This window comes from Larus michahellis, chromosome 1 (genome assembly GCF_964199755.1).
Source record: "Larus michahellis chromosome 1, bLarMic1.1, whole genome shotgun sequence".
NCBI lineage: Eukaryota > Metazoa > Chordata > Aves > Charadriiformes > Laridae > Larus > Larus michahellis.
In genome coordinates this window covers 125,882,359-125,910,038 of record NC_133896.1, presented here as the reverse complement: position 1 = coordinate 125,910,038, position 27,680 = coordinate 125,882,359, and the positions used below count along the sequence as shown (strand labels likewise).

At 51.1% G+C, this 27,680-nt stretch overlaps 1 protein-coding gene across 1 annotated transcript; it reads left to right on the top strand.

The window, feature by feature from the left end:
* Positions 1-1,214: 1,214 nt before the first annotated feature.
* Positions 1,215-27,374, top strand: LOC141737882 (cystathionine beta-synthase-like). Its single transcript, XM_074572871.1, is given in 17 exon segments — positions 1,215-1,374; positions 1,377-1,399; positions 3,254-3,408; positions 7,415-7,521; positions 9,983-10,117; positions 11,480-11,559; positions 12,801-12,932; positions 14,215-14,284; positions 15,556-15,647; positions 16,736-16,861; positions 17,906-17,990; positions 19,641-19,746; positions 20,336-20,407; positions 21,664-21,798; positions 22,358-22,466; positions 23,221-23,305; positions 25,828-27,374. Coding segments are annotated over 17 exon segments (1,770 nt in total). The 3' UTR covers positions 25,926-27,374.
* Positions 27,375-27,680: the final 306 nt, after the last annotated feature.

Sequence of the window (27,680 nt, the reverse complement as noted above, 5' to 3'; positions counted from 1 at the left end):
GTCCTCCTGCACCACCCACCTCAGCACGGCACGCTGCCTCCAGCACCCAGCTTTTGGGGTGCATTGGCTGCTCCTGGCAGGGGTGACACTGGGGCCTGCGGCACTTCTTGGTGGTGATGGGGAAGATGCTGGGATGCTGCCATCCCAGGCAGGTGCCCAAGGGACATTGGGTGCTCCTGAGGCCCTGTGGAGGTCGCCCACCTTCACCCAGGGCTTGACAGGTGGCTGTACCCACAGCCGGGCATGTGGTGTTGGCTCCCCACCTGCTCAGCTGAGACACACAGTGGCTCTGGGGTGGCTGCCCTAAAGTAGGGGTCCAAACTGGAGGGGGGGACACCAGCGGCACCAGGCTTAATGTCACTCACCCAGCTGCAGAGGCAGTGCCCACGCAGGCAGGGCTGGAGGGGAGAGGGGACTTGCGTGGTGCCCTGCTGCCGTTGCCAGCCTCCCTCGGTGCCGGCGCACACTGGGGCAGGGAGCCACGCGCTGGCAAAATGAGAAAAGACTGACAAAAGCAGCCCTAATAATTTCAGCCCACCGCCTCTCCTCTCTTTTCTACGCCACCACAAAATGGAGATGGGTATCACCAGAAAAAAAAAAAAAAAATCTAGTTTGCCAACATTTTGGTTGGTAACTGGTGACCTCTGTTGTGAAAGCCTGCTAACTGCCTCTGATACACTGCAGCTTATCTCTTCTTTACCCACCAGTGACTTTTGCTCCTTCCCAGTTAATTCATTAGGTAAGCAAGGATTTGCTTGGAGAGATACACTCAAGGCCATCACAAATCCTGGCTTGCAAGGAAATAAACTCTTTTTTTTTTTTTTTTTTTCCCTTTAATTCCTCCCAAGAAGCAACAGGTTTGGCAGTAGGAGGGAAGAGCGCCGGGAGGCACAGTTTGCCGGGACAGTTTTTGTTAGACCAGCTGTGGGGGGTTCCAAGACGTTTTGACGTGGCCACCCTGCACCCTCATGGTGTCTCACTGCTTTGTGGAGCTGGGGTTGGTGTCTCCGGAGGAGAAAAATGTGGCTTAGCAACTGATGTGGAAGTGGCCTAGTGTGCCCTGCCTGCCATCCTGCTTCAGGCTTCAGTCATGGGGCCAGGCAGCCACACGAGGTTGTTGACCTCCATCTTCAAGATCCCCTAGGGCCTCTGTCTGAGAAGAAAGCTCGGTCACACGCCGTGGGCCGTGTCAGCCCGCTGCTATGGCTAGGATAATGGTGTGGTGTATCTCTGTGTTTCAGGGGCAGCCCAACACGCAGAGAGCGAACCGCAGCCCCATCCTCCTGGCCAGTGAGGAAAGCACGGCGCTGACTTCAGGTAGTCCTGCTGAGCTGCTTCAAAGAACCTGCCACCAAGGGCGTGAAAGGAGCAAGCGAGAAGAAGGAGGATGGCAGAAATGGTAATTAAGGCTTGGCTTGGGCTCACATGTCAAGCCACAAATCAATTAGGCAATCAGGACCTAGCCGTAACAGCGTGTTGGCTGCTTGCCTGGCCGTTGTGAGTCATCTGGGCTTTGCAGGCACTGCAGGCAGCCCGGGCGTCCAGGAGGGGCAGAGTGGTGGCTTTATGGCCTGGGATGAAGATGATGCTCCGCAGACTCGTTGACCTCTGCTGTCTGTGCTGCGCATGTTGGCTCCAGCATCCTCCTGTCAGCTGCCCAAATTCCCTCCCCAGGGCAGGAGCTAGGGTGGATTTCCCACATCCCCTCCCCTCCACGGGGCAGCAGGCCTGGTCCTTCTGCAGGCAGACCTCTGAGTTTAGAAATGAGATATTTCTTCTTTGTGTCACTTGTTTGGTTCTATCAAATTTCAAAATTACGTCTTTGTTCTCAATCTGAAGTTAAATGTAGAAGGAAGGTCCAACACCAGGACCTTCAGAATTTCTGCTACAGTAAAGTTAATGAGAGCATTACACTTGCTTTAATTGCAAAATACACCACCACAGTAATGTAGGAAGATAGGGCAGGCTATGCTACAACAAGCAGGTTAATGCCAACTTTCATCATAGAATCATAGAATGGTTAAAGTTGGAAGGAACCTTAAGGATCATCTAGTTCCAACCTCCCTGCCATGGGTAGGGACATCATCAATCAAAGAAAGACACAAGTCTCCAACCATGACCCTACTGAGCTGCAAGGTCCCTTTATTCAACAAAGGCTGAATCGAGGTAAATTCATTCTGTTGAACAGGCCAGAAAAGAAACTCCCAGTTACCAAAATCATGTGTCTTTTCTCCACATGGCTGGTTTCCTTCGCACAAAAGGGTGGCTGATGAATTGCAGAGAGGGTCACCCCAGAGGGAGTCACACCAAAGCTCCATGTAACCCTTGTTTCTACTGTTGGTCAGTAGCAGATGGCAAGAATAAACTATACGGCCAGACTCTGCCTTTTCTGTGTATATGCACCAGCAATAGACAGAAACCAGCGCAGCAAATTCCCATGTTCGCAGTACCATTAAGGCCAGTGTGTTTAAAAGCCACTAATGAAGTCGACCTTTGCAAACTTGTTTAACCCTTTTCTGATTCCACTTTTACCTGCTCTGCTCCTATAGCTGTTCCTGGTAATTTCATTTTGCCTTATTCTTTGATGCTGAGGAACAAAAAAGTGTTTCCCGGTCACCTTCTCCAGTTACCCCCGCATTAAAGCCCCCTCTCACCACCAGCCGCCTGTCTCGTTTCCAATCCGATGAATCCTCCTCTGATTAAACTATTTTACTGTGGAGCTTGCTCAGTACCCGTGAGCACCTTTGCTGCCCTTCCCTGATGTTGTGTTTCTATCAATTATCTTTTTTCACTTTTAATACACTTGGATGCCAGAGTAGAGGTGTCCTCTGGCCCTTTGAGGCCCGCAACCACCGTACAAGTATTCTCAAATTATTGCTGGGCAGACTTATCTGCAGTTGCTTCACTGCTAGGATGCAAAATACTGCTCTTGACCAAATAATTAAATACAGACCACCAAATTTTCTAGCGGAGGGCATGTTTTAACGTACATTAGAGCAGGGGAAGATTTACTGGAGATGATGGCCAGATTATGGTTTACCATGTACGTGATCTAGTATACCACTCTGAAAGAGCAATTTCATGCATCTGTTAGAACTGGGTTTTTGAAAAGCCAGCAGGGATGCCCCATGCAGGCTGGCCACCCTGCCTGCACACCCAAATGTCATTTCTTGCCTTTGACAATTATTGCCCAGGTGCCTGCCCGCCCCTTTTTCCACCCAGGTGACTGTGGGTCTCTATTTCCACAACACAGGAGCTGACCAAGACGTGCCTGCTCATGAATGGCAGTTGCGTGGGAAGTCAGGAAAGCCAAGCCGACTGCACGTGGGTTCTTCCCAACTTGCCCAGTAAGTGCACCTGGACAGCTGCAACGCCGGCCACCAAGTCTCCACACTCCTGTATGCCCTTGTAAGTAATTCTCTAATACTGGTTATTTCAGATTGCAGACAGCTCAGTATCTTTTTCTGAAGATGAAATACTATTGTTACACCGGGATCGTCACGACCAGAAGTCAGTAGTTCGACAATCTGTGATATTAACGATGGTTTATTTTCCAGAAGGCAAAACCCACCTCATATCTCCTCTCCAGGAAGAACTTTCTCACTCCCTTTAATATTGCAGAAAGATGCGGCTGGCTCGAGACTCAGCTCTGTGTTTTCAAGCACGCATTTGAAAGAGCCTGCTGGTTTGGGGCAACTCATTTTAGAAGAATTAAGACGAACGTATTTTAGAGGTAGATTTCAACCAGGGGACTTGCATGCTTCTGCAGAGTGTACTCCATGAGGTCTTGTGTTGCACAGCAGAAGTGAAGGCACTCCCAACTGCCAGGCACTCGGGGAGATGCAGTAATGACTCTCCTGGCTGTAGTGCAGTCCGCGCATACACCCCAAAGCTGTTGCACCCATCCCCTTGTACAGCACAGTCAGTAACAGCCATGCAGTCATCAGTCGAAGAACTGCAGCTTAACTAAACTACCCTTGTCCACTCAAACAGTCCGAGGTCGTGTGTAAGAAGATTTCTAAGTACTAGCAATGTCTTCACCGATGGCCGAGAGACCTTCACAAAAATGGATTCATAGAATCATATCATAGACTCATAGAATGGTTAGAGTTGGAAGGGACCTTAAAGATCACCTAGTTCCAAGCCCCCTGCCGTGGGCAGGGACACCTCCCACTACACCAGGTTGCTCAAGGTTGTGACCAAGTTGATTACCACAGTCTGGGCTTTTAAATAAGTATAAAATGGCCCATGCCGAGGTTGCCCACCCTGCATGAGTGACCCAAGAGTGCAGCGCTAGGCGAAGTGATTGCTATGAGCAGGTCTTGTCCTCACAGCAGCCGGTTGCCTCCCAGGGTGAGGTAAGCCTGCCAAATGCCCAGACTAGACTTGACAAGAGGTGCTTTAAAGGCCTGGTAAACCAGACCTACACAAGCTATTAAAGATAAGGCTGTCCTATAAATGTCAGGGGAACTGCAGACACGTCCCTGCTGTGCCAAAGATGTAAAACATGAATTCAGCTCCAGTGTGTGAGGAACTGGAGCCTGTGGGAGGTGTAGCACCGCTCTGCGTGGATGCCTGCCAGCCGGGAGCCGGCTGGGGGAGCTTTGTATGGCATGCCAGGCAGGACACAGCCAGAGCACAACCACCGGCGTGTGTCAAGCCCAAAACAGCCTCTGGGTCTGGCCCATGAAGGAGGAGTGGGCTCCACAGCCCCAGAGCTGACCCAGCAAATGTGCATCCAGGCACTCACCCAGTGCAATCCCTGCAGCTAGGGCCCAAGGACAGGATCAGCTCTTTTCAGTCAAAATGGTTTGGGGTTTTTTTCCTTGATTATCATGCTGAGCAGGATAACATTCTTGGTTTTTACCAAATTGGCATCATGTTGCCAGGGCCCATCCCAGCCTCCTAGCCGGGAGGTGGGCAGTCGGAGGGGAGACAACCAGGGCAGCCCCAGCCCTGGGCATTGAGCACCTCCCTGGGGATGGGGTCTGGCTGAGGGGGCCCACGCAGCATCGCTGGGGCAGGGACTGAAAAATAATCCACTGTATGGCAGTGAAGAAAATACACTGGGGCTCGTCACACCGTTTCTTTTACTTTGCAGCAGTGCATCGAGGAGGTTTGTTTGTTTTCTCTGCTGTGGGTAAACCACAGATGGCAGCTGATGTGGCAAAAGTCACTGGACTTTCTGAGATTCCCATGTGAAGCTGATTGAGTTTCGGTGTAGAAGTAGAGGATGAGGGGGGGAGGGAGAAGACAAGAGGTTATTTTAATTAAGAATATTAGTTATTTAAATTTTCCCAAAGATACAGAGGTAGAGTGATTCTGATAGTCCTTGAGATAATTCTGATCCACTATAACCTCAGCAACAATCACTTGGTTTGCCAGGACTGTTTTTCCCCGTGTCATTTTACGGAATAACATGCCATGAGTAAAGGCAGAAATCTTGGACAAAAACCGTTCTTGTCCTTTGGGATCCTGAACTGCTGCAGGACCGGAATGTCCTACCACATCCCTTAGGAGTACCAAAGGCATTTGCCACAGATCCTTGTATCACCATAGACCCGCTGCCTTCAGGCCCACGCCCAGAGCTTGCGCAGCTGGAGAAGGAAACTGACCGTGCTCGTATTATTTTTGTAGTAAAATATGGTAATGATTAGGAAAGGAATTTGATAGGAACGGTGGAAAATTTGCTGCAGAGCAAGAGAAAGGCTCTTCTTTTGCGGGGACAGTCACTATGGCCGGTAGCAGCACAAAAGAGCAGTCCTGTTTCTGGTTCCCACTTTCGCTCTCCCGGCAAGGCTCGCCCCGGCATGCAAGGCAGCACAGGTTGCCTTCTCGTTCCCCGTCACCTTGCCAGGCTCCACCACTGCAGACCCCACAGCCGTGCCACATCACGCCTTGCTGGGGTTGAAAGGGCACGGTAGCAACTCCTTTGCCACAGTCACTGGCAGAACGTAAATAAATGGTCTCGCTTTCTTCTTCCGAGCTGACTTCCTGCCATCTAGATGTGTAACGTAACACGCAGGTCACTCTCTTGAAAGCCAGGCTCTAGTTAAATGCCGCCTGAAGGAGCTGGAACCTCCTCGTGCCATGGCTCAGCCCCCTGAAATCCCTGAGCTTTTCAGTGGCTTTTCGAGCAGATGGAAAATGGCTGCAGCTATGGGGGAAGCTCATTTGATTGAGTTATTGCCTCACATTTGCCAGCACTCAACAGAGGTTGCGAAAGCGCGGCAACACTTTCCATGGAGGGAGAGGTAGCAGCCTGCATGTAATACTCCATCCTTTCTGTGCTTGCGGTGTAAGGGGGCTGGCTCCTCTTGGTAGTAAAGACCTACACTAAACCACTGCCCCTGCACTCTTGCAAAGCAAGATGTGTTTATATCACGCTTGCAAAACCTGGAGGGAGGTGTGTGTGCCTTTAAGTAAATCAGCATGTCATCCCCGCACCATATGGACTTTCTGTCAGCAGATGGCCATCTGCCTGGCTGTGATAGCAGACAAGGACAACTTGGGTTCAAGGTTCAATGGATGATAGTAGGCGAGAGCTGTGCAAAGGGGAGCCGAGCAGTGCGGGAGTGGGGCTTTTTCACCCCGCTCAGGGAGAGACGTGCTGGCTGTCAACCAGGGGCAATACGTTTGTGGCCCCAATAAACACAGCCCTTGCCAATCTTTTCCCTCCATGTTTTAAAAAGTTCAAGGACGCGAGTTCCCTGGCTGCGTGGCAAGATGCGTTCAGTGGCGTGTTGGGCAAACAAGTCTCTTTCATTCTGGTTGCAATTGCTGTGACGTGGTTCTTGGCTTCTGCCGGAGCCTGACAGAGACTAGCAAAACTGGGTGGCTGGATTGCACTGATCCAAAAGCTCAGTTTAATTGTTTGCAAAAAAAGCTCCAGAGTCCTCTGTGTCTTGGGCCTTTATGGTGGCTTGGAGCCGTCCTTGCAGGTCTGGGAATCCCAGCCAGGCAAGCAGCAGTTGGTCCAGGGATAGTTGAAAATGCGAAAAGCAGAGGTGGTGCTGGGTAGGATGGAGGAAAGAGGAGGAGCCTTGTATCATGCACGGCCTTCTGGCTTTCTCACCCACTATGCAAAATCCCAAGGCTTGTCAGCTCTTCACGTAGTTATAGGTTTGGTTGAGGACCTTCCAGAACAAGATATTTCAGAACAGCCCTGGATATTAATTACCTTATTTTTTATGCAAAAGAATTAATAACTCATTGTAAGAGTGATGGAAAACCGTAACTAGCTCCTGTTGCTGTAAAATTGTTGATGGGGACTTTTTCTCTTGGAGCTGGAGTGTCTCTTGGTGGCCTTGCTAAAGTTGCTGAAACCTCACTCAGATTTTATCTTGGTTCACGTTGCATAACAGTTGCTTTGATTTGACATATTTCTTTCTTTTTTTTTTCTGCATTGTTTCAGGCCAGAAGAAACAAAGATCTTGCCCAACATCCTGAAGAAAATTGGCTGCACCCCAATGGTCCGAGTCAACAAGATCGGGAAGTCCTATGGGCTTAAGTGTGAGCTCTGTGAGTGTCCCCTTTCTACCAGGTTTTTCCATGCCATGAGGTGAGGGTGAGGGGCGGTGGTGGAGGGGGAAGCTTCAGAAGAGGCTCTGTGGAGAGCAGGCAGAGATGGGGAGGGCCAGATGTGGCACATGTTGGGTACCCCCGCTTATTAGGTTACATTTTGTCAGGATGGTGTCAAGCTGCAGCTAGCAGGGGTGTAATGGTAGTGGAGGCGTCTCTCCTCCCAAATAATTGCATCATAAGCTCAGAGCAGAGCTTGGCTGAATTTGGGGATGGGCGGCGGATGACATCCCGGCAATGGGCAAGGATGCTGCAGCACCCGGGGTAGCATGTGGCATGCATGGGAGCAACTGGCCAAACCTTCCCGAAACGTGGTGTCTGGGACGGGATGAAGAGCACGGCAGGACTCGTCCCGCAGCCTGCCCAGGCAGAGGGAGCAGCTCGGGCTGCGGGGGGCACACGCCAGCGTAGCATCGTCTCAACGTGGCGTCATCTCTGCCAGGTCAGCTGGAGCCCGGCCAGGCACTGCCATCTGCTGTGTCACCGTCCTGAGGGCAGCGACAGCCTCCCTTGGGGATCTTCCTGAAACGCAGCTCCAGGCAGAGCAGCGGGGGCTGCAGACAGCTGTATTTATCAGTGACACGCGTGCCAGGCCCTGGTGCTAAAAGCCAGGCCAAGGTGCTGGCTGTTGGGCCAGGTTTTCCAGCAGAACCCAAGTCTTCACCCCCCAAAGGGATGTTAGCATAGTGTGGTGGTATCTCCTGTAAGGTTTGGTTTTAGCCTGGTCCCCTACAGACATAAGGATGATACAATTAGTCTATGTCTGTATATATGGCCTTGTCAGCCTCCTTTCCTGTAGCTTTTAACCCTATTAATTAATTTCAGACAAACTAGGCAGAAAGACGGCTGTCTCAAAGGCAGCAAGATTCATGAGCATCACATAGCTGGGTAGGAAGGAGAGATGTGATGAGTGCTCACACTCAGTAAAAGGGCACAGCGTGACCTTGTGGTCCTATGTGGCAGCAGGGAATCCGCATGGTAGCCAGCCTCCACCAGCCTCCACCAGGCACACGGCCACATGGAGCATGCTGTGCTCTTCTACAACATCTCTCCTCTGGATCTGGGATCCTCAGGCCCCTAACTCTGCAACCTCCATGTTGCACCACCTCTCGCTTCCTCAAATGAGACCTCAGGGGACAGTAGGGGACCGTGGAGCAGAGGTGGTAGAGGCAGGAGGACAGCTCTGCAATGTCTGGTCCCCTTCTGAAGCAGTCTGTCCCTTGGAGGATGTCTTGCTGAGGGGAGTGGATTTGGTGCAAACAGCAGCGGGGAAGCTGAGGAGACCCTGTTTGCTGGGATAGTGTCTCCCTCCCCTGGTGCAGGAGAGGAAGGAGAGCTGGAAAGGCAGAGCAGCTGCATGGTCCTCTCTGAGCTGCCAGTCAGCACAGAGCGTCTTACCAAGCCAATATATGAAAGCTTGCAGCACTGCCGCGTCAAGGAAGCACTTCTGGTTGGACGCGATGACCTTGTAATCTCTGTGCCTCCAGGGACCTCTGTGTAGCTGAAGTTTTGGCAGTTTTGCATTATAAAATGTAATGATGAGCACAAGATCATCATTCCCCCCTTCTGGCTGCTCAGGTATTGAGTTGATTTGCCAGCCTGAAGTAGCTGTCTCTGCTAGGATGAAGAGAAAAGTACCCTTTTCTCCCTCTTGTCCGTAAAACACAGCTCAGTGCCATCTGTTCAGATGTAGATGCTCACCAAAACCTTGGTGAGAAGAGTCCTGCCCCGAGCATTAGTGGTTTGGAAGGCCTGATTAGGAGCCGAGGTGTGCCTTGCAGTTTGTGCATACTTTGGAAAGTCTCTGTTACTTGGGTTTTTTGGCAGCTCAGTGAAGAAATTATAATTTTGGTTGACAGTTGAAAGCGCTGTTTCTATTGTTTTCTTTTCTTTATGGCACCCCATTCAGGACTACAGACCACCCCTACAGAAGGGCACCTTATTAGATACCTATTAATAACTGCCATGCCCCAGGAAAGATGGTGAGACCTTGCTGTTAACCCTGACAGTCCTTGCTCAGAGAAGAGTCCTCAAGGCAGGGCAGCAAGGTGTGTCTCACCAGTGTGGGGCCTTCCACCTAGCAATCACTGTATGTCCAGTTGATTTTATCTTTGGCTTACCAGTCCTTCCCACTGCATTCAGGGTACTGCAAGTAGATGAAACATGGTGGGAAAGATGGACTATGGGCAGGTATACTGGGGGGCAATCCCGTGACAATCTGTGGCACCCTGTAAGCAGAGGATGGATGCGCTCCCCTGAGCAAAGGACCATCCTCCAGAGGAGGAATATCCTCAAATGACTGCAGCGAGGGCTGGGGGGAACAGGGAGATGGGGGCCGCAGGGCAGCCTGGTGCTCCCCGTCACAGCTTGTCCCTGATGGAGCCTCACCTTTCATTTCCAGTGGCAAAATGTGAGTACTTCAACGCAGGGGGCAGTGTGAAGGACCGCATCAGCCTGCGGATGGTGGAAGATGCAGAGAGAGCTGGGATTATAAAACCAGGAGACACACTGATTGAACCCACTTCAGGAAACACAGGTAGGAAAGACAGGGATGCTCCCTCTGCCGCAGTAATGGGCAGGGTGGCATCTCTGAGGGGCTGCAGGAGGGGCAGGGATTTGAGGAGCTCTTGGGCTTGCCGTTAAAAGGTCAGCTTGGACCCCTGCGGTTCTGGCTCCATCCCTCCCTCAGCTCCTCTCTGGTGGCCATGGGCACCCTGGGGTGCTGAGGTGCCTCGTGGCTGAAATTCCCAAGGGCCTGCGGGGGTCCCACGCTGCGCAATGTGCCCAGCAGGTTATCTTGCAGCAAGGCAAACAGCCTCAGGAGACGGAGGACCTGGAGCAGCCCCGGGTGTTTTCAGGCTGGGAAGTTCTTGAATATTCAGAGGTTCCCAGAGAGGGTTTCCCTGACAGGCTGGAGCATAAATCCTCTGGGTTTTTTTTTCCTTGTCATTGTCATCCCTCTCAGGCACTAGATTATGGTGGGTTATGACATGAAGGGGGACAACAGAGGAGCCTCCCCTGTATTTTGCAGCCTGCACAGGACCATGGGTGCAAGTTTCCACGGCCCTTTGCTGCTCCCTGCCCCAGTGTCAGGGACGTGTGTATGCCTAGTGTGTTTTCCTGAGAGAAAGCACAACGGAGGCTGTCCAGGCACTCTGGACGGAGCTGTGTCCCTTGCTGTGCTCCCCGCCTCCCCCTCACTAGCCCTGCAGAATGGGGTTTTTCTCTGGGAATTTTGCTCCTTCCCAGCCCATTTGCCGCAGAAACCCCAGAGCCAGCCCCCTCCCTTTCCCTGGCTAACCCCCAGATGTGGGGGCGAGGGGAGCTGTGTGCCCCCAGGGCTGTTTGCCCGCTGGCCCCATGCTCCCCACAGCCTCTCGCAGGGGACACACTGCTCCAACCTCACCTTCCTCCTCCAGCCGGGGAGCAGCTGGCTCCATCCGTCACCCCCAGTGAAACTGGAGCAGAGATTCCCTTTGCCTGCTTGCCACAGGGTGATATGTGCAGCTTCACGTGTGTCACCCCCCCAGCCAAGAGCATTGGAGGGGGAAGGCACTCGTGAGGCAAAGTCACCTCCTCTCTCGTGTTTTGGTAAGAAAAGGAAGGGGCCTGAGCCTCGGTGAGGGGAGAAAAGCACTCCCCAGCCCTGCTGTTTGCTCTGTGCCACGCTAACAGCGAGCAAGAGGGATACAACAGCTGGGCTCACATCCTCCCACGCTCCCTGGTGCTCCTGGCACATCCCAAGAGACTCATGGAGGATACCCTCATCCGTGGCTTGTCAGTGAACATTTCTAGGTTATGCTCACTGACGGGAGGGAGGAAAATGGGAAACAATGCACGTCGGTTGGCCTTGCCAAATGCTGTTGTCAACTAATTCCCTTTCCTCCCCACCACCTAGGGATCGGGCTGGCACTGGTAGCTGCAGTGAAAGGTTACCGCTGCATCATTGTCTTGCCGGAGAAAATGAGCATGGAGAAGGTCAGAGCTCTGTACGGTATTACCCCACAGCTGGGGAACACCTCCCTGTCTGTCTGTCCCTGCCTCTCCCTTTCTGGAGACAGAGAGTGCCCTCTCCTTTAAAGGGTAACGAGCCTTGCTGCACGCACTGACATAGCTTTGTAGTTATTCAGAAGGTTTCCTCTTGATGAAAAAAAAAAGCACACTGTGATGGCCTGGCTGATTACCCAGTGTCAGCGGTGCAGCCGGGGTCACACATTAGCCAGACACGGTGTGTGGCTGCAGAGAAATGGAGCAATACCTGCTATCTGCAAGGGCAAGGGCTGGACGGAGTGGAGGAGAGGCAGGCAGGTGCCGGGGCTCGGATGCCGGTCCTGCTCACTCCCCCTCTGACATCTGATGTGCCACTTGGTCTCTCTGTGTCTCTACGGTTTTCTTTAACCTGGAGACACTTACGGTTGTCTGAGCTGCTTTCCTGAGGTGGTGGAAGTCGAATCACTTGCACGAGAGCTGGTGACCAGGTAAAACTGCCATCCCGACAATGGCAGAAATTTCTGCCTTGGGGAGCCAAAAGTCTCACAAACTGCTCAGCTGAACTCATGCCAGTGAAGCCAAACCTGGACCCTGGCTTGGCTCAGCTGAGCCCTTGTCCAAAGCACCACCCTCATTTCAACCCAAATCTCACTTAAGCTCAGGCTGGATCAGATGCCACCTCCAGTTGCCATGGGCTTTATCTCCAGGCACCCCGACACTCACCCGCCCTTCTTCTTTGACCCCCTCCACCCCCGACAGCCGCATCTGCCCATGGATTAATACCCTAGGGATGATTTGTAGTTTCTCCTTCCCTGTTCTTGGTGAGGGGAGAGAAGGGACTTGGGGCAAAGACAGCTTTAGGACCTCCTCCGTGCATGCAGGGGCTCAGACCACAGCACACAGGAGACCCTGCTCCCTACCCTGGTTCCCTCTGCCCCTTTGCAGCACAGTGTTACCTACCTCTGCCGTGTCCCCAGCCTGCCCTCCCAGTAGGACAGGGCACGAGGCCAGGCTTGAATCCAAGTGCCAGCTTCAGGCAGGAGGCCCTGGGTGCCAGGAGGATGTCAGAGATAGCATGGCCAAGAATGGGACATTGTATCTCCAAAATGCTAAATGTCTCGCGCATGCAAATCTCCTCTGGCATCTGACGCTGCCATGAGCCCGCAGGTTCGGATTACCATTGCTACGTGGGATCAGTTGCATTACATCTACTCTCTTCCCTCCCAAAGGTCGATATCCTGAAGGCGCTGGGTGTTGAAATTGTGAGGACCCCGTGCACCCGCTTTGATGCCCCGGAGTCTAACATTCGTGTTGCCTGGAAGCTGAAAAGTGAAATCCCAAACTCTCATATCCTGGACCAGGTAAAATGCCGTTCTTCCACCAACTCTCTTTCCAAAGACGGTTTATAGCGTGTCCTCCAAGTGTGCCTGTGTTTGGGGGCTTCGTTCAAACTGGCAACGGAGGGCAGATTTCGTCAGCGTTTTATGGCGTTTGAAACTTAATCGCTCCTCTGTAAAGCATGTGGTGGCAGAAACAGAATGAGGGACACTTCCAAGCCTGTAATACTTCTGCCAAAGCCTAGATGTGGGCGAGGCTGGGTTTTCTTGCACACTTCAAAGACTCCTCAAATTGCTTCAGATTTAACTTTGACCTGAAAAAAGCCCACCTCTTCTGCCTCTTCTAGCAGCCTCTGTTCTGCCTTAAAAATAAGCCTCGTGCTGTAAAGGGCAAACACGGATGGTTCACGCCAGTGGTTCCTGCAGCACTGGATCTTGCACATGGTCTTGTACACTTCTCCCTCTGGTCTGACCCTGCTGCAGGAAGGCACCCCTAGAGCAAGTAGGGAGCCCCTATAGGGCAGAAAAGTCAGGGAGGCCCCTTCCTTTTGAGAAAAATGGATCTCAAGGTCTGAATACATTTTCCGGAAGCAGCCTGGCCTGTGGGGATGAGTATGGGGCTGCATGCATTTCAGTGCTGTACCTGTGTACCCCCTGTGGCAAATCCCTCTCTACGGGTGGGACAACTGCTCCGGCTCACGGTTGCCAGCCACCTAACTTGCTGCACTGCCAGCCACAAATGCCCCTAAGTGACAAAGCAGCTCTCAAAATTATATATATATGTGATACTTGAAAAAAGTTTTCTAATATGGCTTTTGAGGAGGGATTTTTTTTTCGTTCTCTGAGCTTTTTAGAAGTATTGTGGGGCTGTGTTTTCAACTTTTTGAAGGCAACAGAAAAGGCTAAAAGGCTTCTATCTAAGCAATAGCTAAAATACTGAGGAGCTCTCTTGCCTCCAGCAGCTAGGGCTTTAACAAAAACACCAGATCCCACCAAACCTGCCAATGGGGCATATGGGACAGCCACACCACTCCATAATGAATAGACACCAAGTGCCAAAGAGTTTGTGGGCAAATTTAAACTTCCAGTGTGAACAAATCCTGAGTGTCCTTGGAAATCTGCCCCAAAGTGACAACCAGGAGGAATACCTGTGACCTGGCCTGGCCGGGTTGCAGTCTACCCCTCGCCAGGGAGAGGAGAGGGCAGCTGCATGCTTTGGGTAAAGCTCGTCAGGAGCTATTGCTAGTTTGGTATTTGACTTGCGCTTCACACAGTAACTCGTGCTGTTCTCTGTTGAAATAAATAGTACCGAAATCCAAGCAACCCTCTGGCTCATTATGACACCACAGCGGAGGAGATCCTGGAGCAGTGCGAAGGTACTGTCTGCGCTGTTGTTTCTGCGTGTTGAGGATGTGTGGAGGGCTGTAGCCTTCTCTGAGAGGATTGTTTTACACCATTTATTGATCTAAATGTCTAGAAATGGCCAAAAGAGCCTCTGTAGGTGAAGGTACCCTTGATAATACTGACACATAGAGTGTAGCGACTTCACATAATCCACTCCAAATCCACCTGAGCCTGCCAGACTTCCCTGCTACAGCCTCCCATTTCAAAAGCCTGAGGGAGGAGACCAGAGGCTTAACAAATTCAGGCTGTACCCAAGGAGGAAGAACCCATTTCTCAGTGGCTACAACATCTCTGACCTGTCAGCTGAGAGCACAAGAGGTCCCAAGAGGCCTCACTGGGGAGTGTAAGTCCATCAGGACATGGCAGGCTGCATCTGGTCCAGCATGCTCATTTGGAAATCAAAATAGACTGAAACTTCACAGGCTAATGACATTTGATGTGACGGCTGAGGGAGGATAAAGGACTATCCCAGTCCGTGTTTCTGCAGATAGAAGTGAAATTTATTGCCAGTACTGGGAGCACTGCAAAATGTAAACAGGACTCAAGGGTTTTAACCAGAGAGCAGTTATCATAACAGTGAAGCAGTCGGGTAGCAACAGGAACAAGAGAGTCCCAGCCTTCCCTCCACTATAATGTTCAGATGTGCTCCTGCTGCCTGCCAGCAGTGAATTACAAGTCCCCCTTTCCCCATGCAGTTGCAGTATAAGGCTCTGAAGGCCTGACTGGTTCTGCTCCTACCAGTCCTAAATCAGTGTAACTTCACTGCTGCCAGTGGGGCTCCATCTGACCGACACGGGTGCCAGGGTAGAGCTCTGACATCTCTCCACTGTGGATGGTAACACTAGCTAAAAAGTTGTGCCCATTATTGATATGTGCGTGCTTTGCTTTGACGTGGTGCAGTTGAAAAGGGATGGAAGTGCTGAGATGCTCCCTCCCCCTTAAACCAGTAGGTGCCAAAGACGCAGAAATCATGGAGACCAGTAGGAGATCTGGAGGTCACCTTCATCCCCCTGCACTCACTCAGGATCAGCTGTGCTCAGACCCTGCAAACTCATCTGAGCTTCTGCACAAGACTACACTTTGGCCACTAGCATGACCCCCCTCTCATCCTTTCCTCACACGGGGTTCTAGCAGCTGAGGGACACGAGCTCTGCATCTGCGCAGGGCCCTGAACAAAAGGGAGACCTTGCTGGAGGGAGGCCATGCTGAGTTCCTGCAAGCCTCTCTCTTCCCTGATCTGCAGGCAAGGTCCACATGGTAGTGATTGGGTCTGGCACCGGAGGCACTGTCACTGGCGTCGCCAGGAAGCTGAAGGAGAAGTGCCCAGAGTGCAAGGTAAGCTGGAAGGCAGGACTGCCCGCTGGGACCCATGGCCCCCTGGTTTTTCCTACCTGTGCTCTTGATCAAACCTAACCCCATGGCTCACCTGAGCTCGCAGTTGTTGTCTCCACCTATTTGTTTTTTCACAATGAGCCTGGCTTTTGGTGGAAGCAATTTGTTGTTACACTCAGCTTGACCTAGATCCATCCAAGTGCCTTAGCAGTCAAAGGCTCCACAGCCCCATTACTGCAGGGTGTCCGGCCCTTTGCAGGACACTGTCAGGTGTCCACCCCAGAAGTGGCTGGCCCAGGCAATGGCATTACTGCTCCTGGTTAACCCACCTGCTGAAAGTTTCTGTCCTGGCAGCTCTGCGGGGCGGGGGGCAGACTGGGCAAGTGCTTCTCATCTGCTGTTGCAAAAGCCTCCATGCTCTATGGAGGACAGCAGTCGTAGATGCTCATTCTGCAGAGCCTGTGCTTCAAGGAGGACTGGAGGCCTAACAGTTGCTGTAATTGACATGGTGAGGACCCGGCCACTGGAAGACCTTGGGGGTGAGATTACCTCACTGACTGCTTGAGGCTGCGTGTGGAGCAGTGTCACCATCCCTTCTTAAGCTGTGTCCTGGGGGACGCAACCTCAGCCCACACGTAAAGCTATAAGCAACCAGGGAGGTGCCACTGTCAGCCAGCACAACTAGATCCAGAAAGGGTGTCTGTAGCCCCGGTTTTCCACAGGTTTGAGCTAGCTGGCTGGCTTTGCACTGGAGCAGATGAAGGAGCACTCGCACTATCCTAAGGGCTGAGCTTTGGAAGCAGCAGTCTCTGCCAAAGGGGTGACAACAAATACCTTGAGAGTGATAACTTTAAGCCACCAGTGACTTCTGCAGCAGCTGAACACTACCTAGGGTCTATTTAAAAGGCCAGTGGGAAGGAGTACCCTTTTATCCTAGAAGCTCTCCATGCTGACAGTGGATAGGAATATTAATAAATATCATGGGAAGGAAAATGTTGCTGATAAGGCCGTGGGTAATTTTTCCTTTGAGTTGTGTTTTTGACTATTTCTGAACTCCCTTTGTGGTTTAACAAAACTTCCTTTCCTCAAAGATCATTGGTGTAGATCCCGAAGGCTCCATCGTCGCTTTGCCCAGTGAGATGAACAGGACAAACACCACAACTATTGAAGTAGAGGGTATTGGGCATGACTTTATCCCTACTGTCCTTGACAGATCAGTAAGTAGCCATGTGATTAGAGCTCTCTGTCTGATCTTTGGTTTCTCATCCAGCCTGCTCCCAAGTTCAGAGGTAGCCGGCTCTGTCACCCAGCTGTGGCCCAGCCCTAAGGCTACTTGTATAACTTCCCAGTGCAGAACAAGCTGTTGGGGGGGGGATTGAGACCCCAGCACTAAAGCGTCTCTCTGAGTAAATCTGATTATAACTGACCTACTGGGAGATGGCAAATACAGGGGCAAATGAGGAACATGCCACGGTACCAGCCTCCTCAGCTCAGCCTCACCGATGTTCAGAGCGTGCCTCTCTCACTATGACCACACAGAAGAGGTCAGGGCTGAGGCTGCTCTTCATCACACTAGCATTTCCTGAGCCTTCGCTGTCGCAGGCATCACATGCATGCAGCAGAAACCTTGCACCATTTATGGGCTGGAAGGCAAGATCCAAGCTGTGTAAGACAACAGTTCATGAACCTTGTACCGCTTCTTGACAAGTTTCTTCTCGGTGGATGATTTGCCACCAGGCACAGAGCTTTAAAGCCTTAATTCAAGCTTCCTGTAATTCCCCCAGCCTTGCTCTTAGAAAGGTCCCCCACAGCCTCAGACCCCAGATTCTTTCTACTTTCAGATGTTGTGTTAACTACATCTCTACTGTTGTCACATGGCTTTAGAGCTGTGACCTGTAATAACCCCAAACTCTTTCTGTGGTTGGATCTGATTTTGCCTGGCAAAATCTTGATCGTTAGTGTAGCCTAGCCTGGGACATCATGAACACCACTCCCTCTTCCACATCCTAACCCTGGACCTGTCAGACATCACTAACTCTCCAGGAAAGGGTGCCGGCTGGAAAAGCTGGAGTGGGTACCTGCAAGCAAGGAAACACCCTCCAGACCAAGGACGCCCTGACAAATGCGTTTGCTTTCAGGGAGTGTGGAAAGCAGCCCAAGGCTTCCAGATGTTGTAGGCATCAGCATGACAGCATGCCTCAGAGGGTCAGGACAGCTTGAAATAACATCACCAGGAACCAACATTCTTGCTTTCTCTTCAGGTGGTTGATCAGTGGTATAAATGCAACGACAGAGACTCGTTCCTCATGTCTCGCAGGCTGATTAGAGAGGAGGGATTATTGTGCGGTAAGCACCAATGACAACAGCTGCTTCTCTTCATAAACTTTCTGAACCTCATCCTTTTGGGACCAAAATGCTTCGGGGTAGGTGCTTTCTGCATTTTCTGCCTGCTAGGTTAAGGGGGCTGAATGGCCAAACCCCGAGCTGGTGCGTAGGTCGCTGTAGACTTCAGAGGTGTGGCAGTGAGTCAGTGGTCTGCGACCTGACTCATCAGCCACAATAATTATAGAAGCAATAACTCTCCTCTTACTGGAGCACTCCTGGAACTGGATCTTCATGCCTAACTCCGTGTGGTGTAGTGTTACACGGGCTGAAGAGAGGATTAATGGGGACTCAGGGCAGGACAGGTGGGCTAAAACTGTCACTCTGCTAACAACTCCGCGAGGCTGTACTCTGTCGTTGAGTGGTTGCCACACTAGAGGTGCCAGGTTTGGACCAGAAAAGTTTGAAAGTAAAAAAAGTGTAAGATGTTCTTACTGAGTATTTCTCCCTATGCCAACAAGCTGTAAGCGATCCCAACGGCTTTCCAAAATAAACAGGTGCCCTCGAACAAACCCTGCCTGTACCCTAAGAGCCTCTGCACAGCGTCAGCATTTTTCGGCCTTCCCTGCTGCCGAGCAGATAGCTGTAGGTTTGCTTCCAGGACCAGGCAATATGTAGGCTTGCAGTTACAGCTGACAAAAGTCCTGAGCGCTCACATCCAGGGAGTTTTGGAAAAGATCAGGCCATTTGTAATGAAACGCTTAAATGTTGATTTAACCTAGTAGGCACGGAGTCACCGTGTTTCAACAGAAACCACTTGCTGAACTCAACTGTAATTTGTGAATAGCTTCATGTTCCCTGAACTGCATTTTTCAGGGCTTTTCCTCATTTGTTTGAAAAATGTGACCCAGTGCTAATTAACCTGCTGTAAAATACGTGCTGCCTTGAATGCAGTGTGTAATTGGCACACAGATAGTGGAATGTGTTTAACTTCCAGTACTCGAACTACCGGTGGAAGAATTGCCTCTGTAAAGCAGGGACCTCCTTTCCCTACGTGCAGCAAACCACATGCGTGCACACGGACACGGGGAGCGTTTAAGTCTTCCCATCACGTTGGCCTGGTATTCCAAGCATGAATGCAATGTTTATGGTTTGTTCAGTCTTTACAATGCATTTAAAGCCAATCTTTGATCGCCAAATATGTCAGACAGAAGCTCTAGATTTGGCATGGTCTTCTCCTCACCCAAAGGAAGAGTGTGGTATGGGCAGCAGTGGTATGAATGTCCCTGTATGGAACCTTTCAGCCCTTGGTCTGCCCACAGAGTCACCACAAGAAGTGGTTTGTGAAGTTCATACGGTGACTCTTGTGCTCTCGTTCATACGGTGACTCTCAAAAGCCTATTGCCAAGAGCCACCATATGAATACGTCCCTTCAGTCCCTACTTCTTCCTGAACCTAAAGCCTGTGGGGACCCCTAAATCAGCTGTGGGGCCAATTGTCCTCTCACTCCCTGCACTCTCTGCCCTGGTGTATGAGGTGCCACCTCTGCTACTGCTTTGCCCGTGTGCCTCTGCACCGTTAGCTGGAGCAGCGCTGTGCCCCACACACTGGGACTGTGGCCCTACACTCTGGGTAGCCCCAACCTTTGTCTCTTTCTTCTTGGTATCCATCCAGGTGGCAGCTCGGGCAGTGCCATGTCCGTCGCTGTGCGGGCTGCCAAGGACCTGAAGGAAGGCCAGCGCTGTGTTGTCATCCTGCCCGATTCCGTCAGGAACTACATGTGAGTTTCTTGCTTCTTCGCCTGCTTTCCGGCAGCGGGGTGGGAGCTCCCATCATCTTCTCCCCACTCTCTCTGCATGTGGCCTGGATTGGGAGCATGGGGCCCTTTGGTGAAATAAGCTTAGCACTGCTGAGCCTGGATGGCTTGGGTTGCTGGAAAGCCAACCAAAGAAGTCTGATAGCATTGCACTCGGAGTGAGCCCAGAGCTGGAAGTCTCCCTCAAGCAGCTCACAGAAAAAAACTTAAATAAACAACAAACAGAAATAACATACTACCATGGCAAGCACCAGGGGCTGGGTGTTGGGACACTTGGGTTTTATTTCCTCTCGTTACTGACTTACTGCACGGAGCAGGAATCAGTCAAGCTACAGTTTTTGAACTTGCATGCCTAAAGTTAGGAAGGCAAATAGCTGGCGTGCTTCTAAGAGTTACTGAGCACCCGCAGCTCCCGTTGACCTTAAAAGGGGCTAAGAGCAGCCAGCTGCAAAAATCATGGGAGCCCCGGGGCAGTGCTGCGGTCTAGTGCATGAAACAAAGCACGACTTCTTCTGGAAGGGTCACAGACTCATTCTTTGTTGGTGATTTCTAGGTCCAAATTTTTGAATGATAAGTGGATGATAAAACACGGTTTCCTAAATGACGTCCAGGAGCACAAGCCTTGGTAAGACAGCTTCCGATGGTATAAACTTTGCTAAGGGCATCAGCTTTCTGAGTCTGGAAATTATTATCTTCAAAGGAGAGTGTTATCTTTAAATATTTAGAAAAAACGCAGCTAAGTCCAGATCCCTCTGGGGAGGCTGTAATGTCAGCTCCTCTCTTTTGAGTGGTTAGATATCCCAGTTCTCCCATCATAGTCTATAAAGGAGCCGTTTCTGTCCCGAAGTTTCCGATCCGCTCCCACGTGGCAGTCATTGTCCAGGCCACTTAAACCCTGCCGAGCAGAACATCTGAGGTGGACGTCCAGCTCTGCTCAAAACCTCCTCTCTCTACTCCACAGCTGATGTTCAAAGGAAATCGGGATGGCGTGGAAGATGGGTCCCTCCTGTAGCAAGCACCCTTTCAAACAGCTCTGGAGGTCTTTTCAGGCAGGGAATGGTAAATTTTCAGTTTCCAGAGCTGTGGGTCAAAAAAGATGACCAACTCAGCTCTCTTGCACACCACGGGGAAAGAGTCCCCCTCAAGGCAGGGAATCACAGACAAACTGCTGATGCCAGTTGGCATGTGGCTGGGCAAGTGCTGCTTGTTCACAAAGTGCCTAGTCTCGCTTTATGGACAGCAGGTTACCATTGATGTAACCTGCTCCTTTGGGTTACTGTAACCAAAGGTTATTGCAAAATATTTCCTAAAAACTAAACACATTTCCAAGGCCTCTCATGTCTGGTTAGAATTGCTCTTGGCCCTTCCAGCCTCTAGCATTACGCTGCCTTTTCTGCAAGGACAAAGGGCTGAGATGATTTTGGAGTTGCCTGTGGTCCCCAGCAAACAAGCATAGCTTGTCCTTCATAAGTCACACGAGCATCTCTGCTGGCTTGCCTCCTGGAGGAGCTGCAAATACTGCATTTTTACGACGAAGGATGCAAACCAAAGAAGTAAAACTGGTAGGCCTCCCCACTCATGATCTTGAGGGTGAAGCCCTCAGTAGCTTCCTTGGATTCAGGACAGCTCAGCACCTTGCTAACTGCTGGCCTCAGCCCTGCCTCTGGAGTTGTTTGAACACCAGGTGTAGAGAAAGCTTGTCTTCAACAAGACCTGGCCATGGTGGACTTGTAGCCTTTACTGCTTTGGGGATAGGAGTGGGATGAGCTTTGCAGGCAGGCAGCATATCTCTGCATGGTTGGTCTCATTTCTACTGGCCTTGCCTCCCACAGCTGTGCAGCAGAGAGCAACAGCTTGGTGCTGCCATTTGTCTTTCAACAGGTGGTGGAACATCAAGGTGCAGAAACTGAATCTCTCAGCCCCTCTCATTCTCCTCCCAGAAGTCAGCTGTCAGAAGGCAATTGAGATCCTCCAGGAGAAGGGATATGACCAAGCTCCTGTTGTTGCTGAATCAGGGTGACTATTTTTGCTCATTACAGAGATGGCCATTCACATAGGAAAAGCAGACATGATGAAGCCAAAGTCCCATTTACTGATCCAGTGATGGGTCTCTTGCGTTGGATTCTGTGATGCGTATTTTAAAAATATCATCTACCTCCTTGTGAGGATTCATCAAGAAAACTCCCTGTAAATGAGCTAGTTAAAGTCAAAGTCAGATCCAGCGCCCACCAGACTCAACAGGGGTTGGATCAGTGCACAGGTGAGGGGAGGCCAAAGGAGAGGTGAGAGCTGTGAGGGGGAACCCACACAAATAAGCAACTGGAGAGCCCACAAGTTTTCCTTCTCCCAGCTGCTAAGTCCTGGACTGCAATAGCAATCTTTAACTACTGTTAAACCAACAGCTTGGTGAGGACAAGGATCTTCTTGTCCTGCTCAGATGAGGAGAAAGCTGGTGCCTTCCGCTGACGGCAGCAGCAATTTAGTCACTGACTTCAAGGGAGTAGCTCAGCCCCTATGTAAAACATGTGCCCTACCTCAGGTCTGACCTTTTGGAAAACTCCCTGTTCCCCTACAGACTTATTTTGGGAATGGTGACCCTCAGCAACACCCTCACCTCAGTGCTGGCTGGAAACGCACAGTTCTCGGACCCTGTTACAAAGGTCATCTACGACCAGTTCTCAAAGGTACTGCTAAGGCTGTGGTGTGTGTCAGCCACTGTCCAAAGAAGGGGAGAAGGTGCACCACCACCCGGAGATGTGAGAGGAGCTGGGAGAAAGAGGTCAATGAAAAGACAGAGAGGTGAAGGTAGAGAGAGTTGGGGAGGGCGATGGTGACATCATGGAGATGAGAGTAAGGACAGGCACCTGCAAAAATGCTGCTGAGCCTGTGGGGTTCGGACATGGGAGCTTTCATGCCAGGAGCAAAGCGTGTGAATGTCCACCCCCAGCCTCACATTGTCAGAGGATTTCATCCTACTGGGGAATCAGCACCCTCTCAAATCAGAGCCCAGCCATTGCCAAGGCCCAGCAGGGCTGGGGCAACAGGCATGGGCTCTGACAGGACACAGGGCAGGTCCTGTGGGTGTGCAGGGGAGGCGTGCCTGGGTTGGATGGCCATCAATGGTCCAGAGATGGAGTGAGGCAAACGGATGGTGTTTTAGGGGAGCTGGAGCCATCACCTCATGCTGTCCCATGGAGAGGCCCTTTGGGCTGGGGGGAGACAGCGCTGTATTTCAGCTACAGCAAAGCCAGGTTTGCAGGTTGCCCACGTCCCCTCCCATCTCCCCAAAACAGAGTGAGTGAGTGGGGCACACCTGATCCTGGTCCAGCTGGGTGCTGCCCTGCCCACTCACAGCTACAGTCAGAGGCAGGAGTCAGGCCCTCCACTGTCCTCTAAATGTGAAGTGAAACATAACATGTCTCTTTTTGTGCTGTTTAGATTGGCCTGGAGGACAGCCTCGGGAAGCTTTCCTGCATCCTGGAGAACGACCATTTTGCTATCGTTGTACACGAGCAAATGCAGTGTAGGTATCTGCAGAAGCACTGTACGGGCTTTGCACAAATATTTGAAAGGGGAAAGGGAAATTCTCGAACTGAGCTTGGTAGGTATCAGCGCAGCTGCTCCACATGTGCAGCCCCTGAGCCTTTGCAGGAAGGATTCCTGCCCCGTGTCTCTGCAAAGCCCTGGAACTGCCAACTATTCACCCATTTCCTTTCCTGACACCACAGGGATGAGGGGAAAGACAGAAAGCCTTAACCACGGGAGCCTGGGACCAGCACACTACTGGATGTGTGTCCTGCAGGAGCACTTCCCAGATCCCGGCCGTGGGAGCTATACTGTTCCCTCATGCAGGGGTGATGCTGAAGCACCCAACAGCTGCATCCCCCTCCCCTCATCTCATGGTTTGCCATGGAAACCCACTTTTGGGGATGGGAAGATATTCTTTATGGGATTTCATTTGGTCCCCTCGGACAGCCAAGGCGGACTGTAGGTAGCAGCTTGGGGTGCAGTGCCCTTGCTGCACAGCTACGGGCTCAGCCCTCTAGTACTCATTTAGTTTCTTCACCTTGAATTCAAATCACTGCCTTGCTGGTTGCGGGCAACAGAGGAAACAAGGGGAAAGTTAGGGATCTCCATAGACTTAGTATCCCAAGGGCAAGGTTGAAAGGAGCATTTGGGCACATTAGATAAATTTTAGGTGGAATTCAGGCATGTAAAAGTGCAAGTGAACAAACTACACGGTCTGCATCCCATTGCTTAAAGACCTTCTGCTGCGCATGCCCAGAGGCTGTGACATTTTCTCTGAAGCCCCTCTTCCCACTTGCCACCTCTGGAGATGCGGCCAAGAGATGTCCTTATGCCTGTGTGCCCCAAGGGATCTGGGTACATTGATATGCTAAGGGGCCTTTTGTGCTGGGTGCTATCAGACACCTACCCTGAAGGTCCAGGGTAAGTCAAGAAAGCTGAAAACACATGTGTTGGACCGTGAGCAAGCCCTGAGGCAGGGGCACACCAGTTGGGTGTCAGGAGGCACAATGCACACTGACGCCTGCAGCCTGGGCCATCTCTGTATGGGCCCTACCTGGACCAGGGATGCTCTGCCAATTCGGAAGCACCATTTGACCAGCCCAATAAAGCAGCAGTACCAGCACCTTTGGTCTATTCTCAAACCAGTATACAGCCACCCTCTCCCCGGTGAAGCAAACCGGCTCAGTAGAGTTACGTGCATGCAGTAGGACCACATTAGCACGAGGGTTGCTGACACATCGATGGCAGCACGGATCACGCCTTGTTGCTCCTCTGACCAAAACAGGTATGGTGGAGAGTGCTGTTCTGCAAATCTCACCTAACACACCTTTCCAGTACAATTATAGCGTATAAAACTTCCAGAAGGACAAATTTGGCCTTATCTCAAGGGTGTTTCTTTGTTTAAATGCTAGCAACATGAAAAAGCAGTCAGAAGACCCACGTTTAAGTCTTCTAAATTAGAGCTGAAGGGTGTAATTACACTGATTTTTATGGGATTACGCCTCGAACATGCAAAGCATTCCTACGGTGAGCAGCACGCAGCACTGCGCTGTATCACCTGCCAGCAAAGGGCTGCCTGATGAACTCGTGGCCTCCAAAACCCACCGTGCACAAACATCCCAACCCCTCTTGCATGTATCCCCATGCCCTGCCGCCCCAAAGCCCCATCAGCTCTAGAGCCGGCTTGCAAGTCCGGCCACGTTCCCACAAAACGTTGCAAACAAACGTTTTCGTCATTCGAAACTGCCTTTGATGCGCATTTTCGATTCTCCCACCAAAAATAATGCTAGGCAGAATTTCTCAGCTACGTTGTCATAAAAATAACGAAAATCTATTCTGTACCACATTTTGATACAAATTAAACGGTATCTGCAAATTAAATGATACCCACCAAAAAATATCAGCCAGCTGTATGCGGTGCCTCTGGCTCTGGTTTTCAAACAACACCCGTTTTCTTTCCCAGAGCTGCTGTTTTAATGCCGTCACAGTTACCCCCTTATTTATTACTTTCTTCCCACACCTTCGGAGCTTGCATTTTATCCTCTGTTTGGGCTCAGGTGGCTAGTTTTATTTTTATTTAAGAAAACATTTATCAGATAGTTAAAGCAATTGTTGCAACGCCGTTTTATTAATGGTGGTGTAGGACGTTATGAGAACAGAGCAGAAAGTGTCTCACTGCTGCTCTTAAAGAGTCCCATTAGTTTGGCCTGAAAAGTTTTGCGGTGATAGAGGCAGGATTGGAACAGAGGTTGGGTAACAACAACTGGGAAATTAAGTTTCCTGCTCTGGTAAAGGGTGCATTATTTGCAGCTGAAACCTCCCTGACATGATCCCAGTAACCCGACCAAGGCTGCATCAGTCATTTCTGTCGAAGCAGAGCAGAGGCAGCTGCTGTCCCCGTTAAAGTTTTCATTTAATAAATGAACAGCAGTCTCTGCACAGCTGGGGGGGGCAGGGGCGGTTCTTCTTTCTTCTTTTTTTTTATCCCCACTAAACTGGCATTTTCTCTGCTTACAGTCAATGGAAATGGCAGCTCCTTCATGAAGCAGATGGTGTTTGGTGTGGTCACAGCAATGGACCTCCTCACCTTCGTCAGCAGGAGCGACAAGAAGTAGCGCAGTAGCTTGGCTGCACCCACCTTCGCTCCTCTGGCAGGGCCAGAGCTGCTCCCCCCGGCCCCAGCCGAGGGGCTCTGATCCAGCTGATAGTTTCTCAAAAATGACTAGGTGAAAATTGTAATGTAATAGCCACTTGTCCTCTAAATGCCACCCAGAGTACCACTAAAGAGCAGATAACTAAAGCAACTGCGTTTCATAGCCATGTTTGGTTACATGCAGCTACCCAGGGCTGGAGAGGTAATGCGGGGGGAAGGACGGGAAGGGGGTGGTTGCTATTGCCCGGATTTTAGCAGGTGTGGGGTTTGGTGTGTTTCCTAGCAGTGCCTACCTAGGCACCGACGGCGGTGTAGCTGCTGCGAGTTGCCCTGGTCCCACCAGGGCTGGAGGCTGTCTCCACCATGAGAAGCTCCAGCCCTCTTGAGGGCTGGGGACAAGCCACTTCGTGGCTGCACCCTCCTGGTCCTCTCCACCCCTTGCAGGGAGGGCTGCGGACACCCCCCAGAGACCTTCCTTCTCACTCCCCAGCTCCATTTTGGGGCCAAGGAGGCAGCTTCTTCTTCTCCTCCCCGGGGGCGAGTGGGAGAGGCAGAGCCCTAGAGGAGCGATGAGGAGGGGAACGGGTGGGAGATGGCACCTTGGTATGTGAAAGATGGGGATCTGGGAAGGCACGGGCAGGAGGCACAGGATGGGACAGCTGAGGGCTGTGATGGGAAGTGGGTGACAAGGGGCTGGGTGGGTCTGGAACGGATCACTCCTGTAGCAGCAACTGGCCTTTGGAAAGCACCTTCCTCACCTCGAGGGGAGCTGGTGACACCAGGCATCTCGCAGATGGTCCTGTGGGAGGGGGCAGTGAACCAAACCCATTCAAGAAGTAAAGATACAGTAACTGGGAGAGGGGATATGGCTTCATCCCTGCAGCCTGTGACAGTCACATCACGAATACACATCCTGAGAGCTCGTTATCAAGGGGTGGAGGGGAAGGCGAGGGTTGATCTTAATTTTACTGTCAGAACATTATGTTCCAGACGCTGATGATGAAGGTCAGAAGAGCCATTTGCCATGGCTGCAAAAAACATAAACAAAAGCAGATGTGAAAGGAGGGCTGTGGGACCAAACTAAAGCACTGTTGAAACCCAGTTTGAGGGACTTGCTCTCAAAAAACGCGAAGAACTTTGCAATCTTTCCATAGGCCTTCGCAGCTGCTCAAAGGGGATAACAATCAATTTTGATTTTGGCTTGCTGCTAAGTGGCTAGTCCATACTTTCAATCTAATCTAGTTTGCACGAGGCTTTTATTAAATTATAGAATGCTAAAATATTTATATTTAGGAAGAGTGTCTCTGCTGTCTTTTGTTTCCTGAGTGACACAAGCTTTATCGGATCTTCTGCAAGTTTTTGCTTGAGTAATAACTGTATTTGTCCAGAAAAAGTAAAAACTGATTAGCTCAACCTCATTGTATCGTATTTATTTTAGCATTTCTGTTGCAACCTGAAGGATATTAGTCCATGCATGTATTCCAAACTCAAATGTATAAGTCTTAAAGTGCCCCATAACTCCATGAAGCCCAGAACTGAGCCTGGATCTGGACCACTTTGAAGCCTGGGACATGCCAGACCCTTCGTGATGCCCCTCGCTGCAGTATGTCCTCCTGTGCAGCAGACCTGGCTGCAAGAGAAGGAGCGGAGATTTGTCTCCACCACGTGTCACGTCTCTCTTTGCAGGGAGCCCCCCTTCACTGGTGGTTGGGACCCT